We start from the raw sequence: 1,750 nt of genomic DNA, 5'->3' as shown, positions 1-1,750 counted from the left end.
TTCTTCTGTGTGCAAATGTTTTGGCCATTTTTTCTTTTATCAATGCGTTGTTGTCCTTTTTCTTTACTTCAGTAAGCAACAGAATTCTCTCTTGTTCTTGACTTTCTTCATCCTCTCCAGCCGGGTAAGGAGGAAGGAAGTTTATCTCTGCTTTTCGAGGCTTTTTAACATTCTTTGCAGACTTCTTGTCCGCAGGGGTCTTGCGTTTTAGTGCATTGCATAACACCTCAGGAACACCGTAGCCTCTGAGTTTGGTGCGATAATTTGACATCTTGTATTTAAGGCTTTGCTGCCAGCCATAGTAACCTGCAAAGGAACCGGGTTCCTTGAGACAAGGATATTTATTGACAAGTGCCTCAGCAACATCACTTATCTGTGAACCTGATGGATAGGCTGTATAAGTATATACAGTTTCAGCCAGTTTCTCAAGTATGTCTGCCTTGATCTTAGAGGTAGTGAGAAGTGTTCCATTCTTCTTGTAGTCCTCATTGCCTCTTTCAAGATACATCTCAGTTTCGTATGCAAACTGCGGAATGGGGAACTGCTTTGGCCATGGCTGACAGCGTTCTGTGGTACTGCGCCCAGACAGGATAATGGTGTCCTGTGAAGAAGCAGATGACTCTGCATTTGATGCAGTTGACTCTTCAAACGATGCAGAGTCACAGTCAGTGGACTGTTGAACAGAGGAACTGTCCAAACTTTCATGAGCTGCATACAAGTTCAGAAGAATAGGAGAAGTGTGAAGAACCTTTATGGTGCCTTTGTGTTGGATAAGATCACTGTTGTGAAGAGTAAAATAATCTTCAAATTCCAAGTCAAAATACTGAAGACTGAACTCAGTAGAAATCCCAAAGGTCTCCTTCACAATATTATGCAGCTCCTCCACAGTGGGCGGGATTCCTGATGGAAGGACCAACTTCTCAATTCGGTCGTCAATTATTACTCTGAGTTTTGCCTCCATCTCTGCCATCCTGACTAGCTGCATCCTTCAAATACACAAAAGACAGTTTTGTGGCTCTTCAGGTGATTTCCTATATGCTGAAAGTAGTCCTTCTCTGTAGAACAACTAGCACTGCAAACTAAACACTTAAAAGCAGGGATGATTCCTGGCTGTATACTGCCATGAGCTGTATGATACCTGGTCAAATGTGTGCGAAGGGCACCCTGTGTTTTAAATGTGCAAGGGCAACTGTCATATAGACATGGCTGGGTTTGCCCACGACCAAATGTTGCGTGTTGTAGTCTGTAATGTTTTAGTAGATTCCCTTTTGTTGCAGACAAAGACTTGCAGATCTTACACTGCCACCCCATAGGCCAGAACCTAAGATAATAAGAAAAAAAGGTGTTTTTAATTTAGTGTATAACTAGTAGCCTACATCACTAATAGATCTAGTAATTAAATAATGTGCCAGGGCTGAACAACTAATCAAAATTTTATCAAAATTGCAATACAGCCTACTGCAATTTTCAAATCACAGGAGGTACAATATTTCTTACATTTCTTAAATCTTAAAAAATTATTTTAAATGAAATGTTCTGCTGAAAAGATGTCCTGGCCTACACATCTAGAGACTAAAAAAAACCATCCGTTACACATCCCTGCAAGAATCACGCCATAATCATCTTAATTTTTTTAATGAAAATAAGAAAACAATTATACAAAATTATATTTCCCTCAGAAATTGCAAATCATTTCGCAACTGTAATGTCACTGAAAAGATCATCACAATTAAGTTTTTTTTTTAAATCA

At 39.5% G+C, this 1,750-nt stretch overlaps 1 protein-coding gene across 1 annotated transcript; it reads right to left on the bottom strand.

Moving 5' to 3' along the window:
• Positions 1–25: 25 nt before the first annotated feature.
• On the bottom strand, positions 26–1,675 carry LOC103155872 (uncharacterized; the record flags this gene model as incomplete). Its single annotated transcript, XM_007577760.2, has 1 exon — positions 26–1,675. A coding segment is annotated over exon 1 (960 nt), but the record flags the coding sequence as incomplete, so codon positions are not given.
• Between the last annotated feature and the right edge of the window lie 75 nt (positions 1,676–1,750).

The sequence above is a fragment of the Poecilia formosa genome, unplaced genomic scaffold (genome assembly GCF_000485575.1).
Source record: "Poecilia formosa unplaced genomic scaffold, Poecilia_formosa-5.1.2 Scaffold452, whole genome shotgun sequence".
Lineage (NCBI taxonomy): Eukaryota > Metazoa > Chordata > Actinopteri > Cyprinodontiformes > Poeciliidae > Poecilia > Poecilia formosa.
This window is presented reverse-complemented; position numbering and strand designations above follow the sequence as displayed.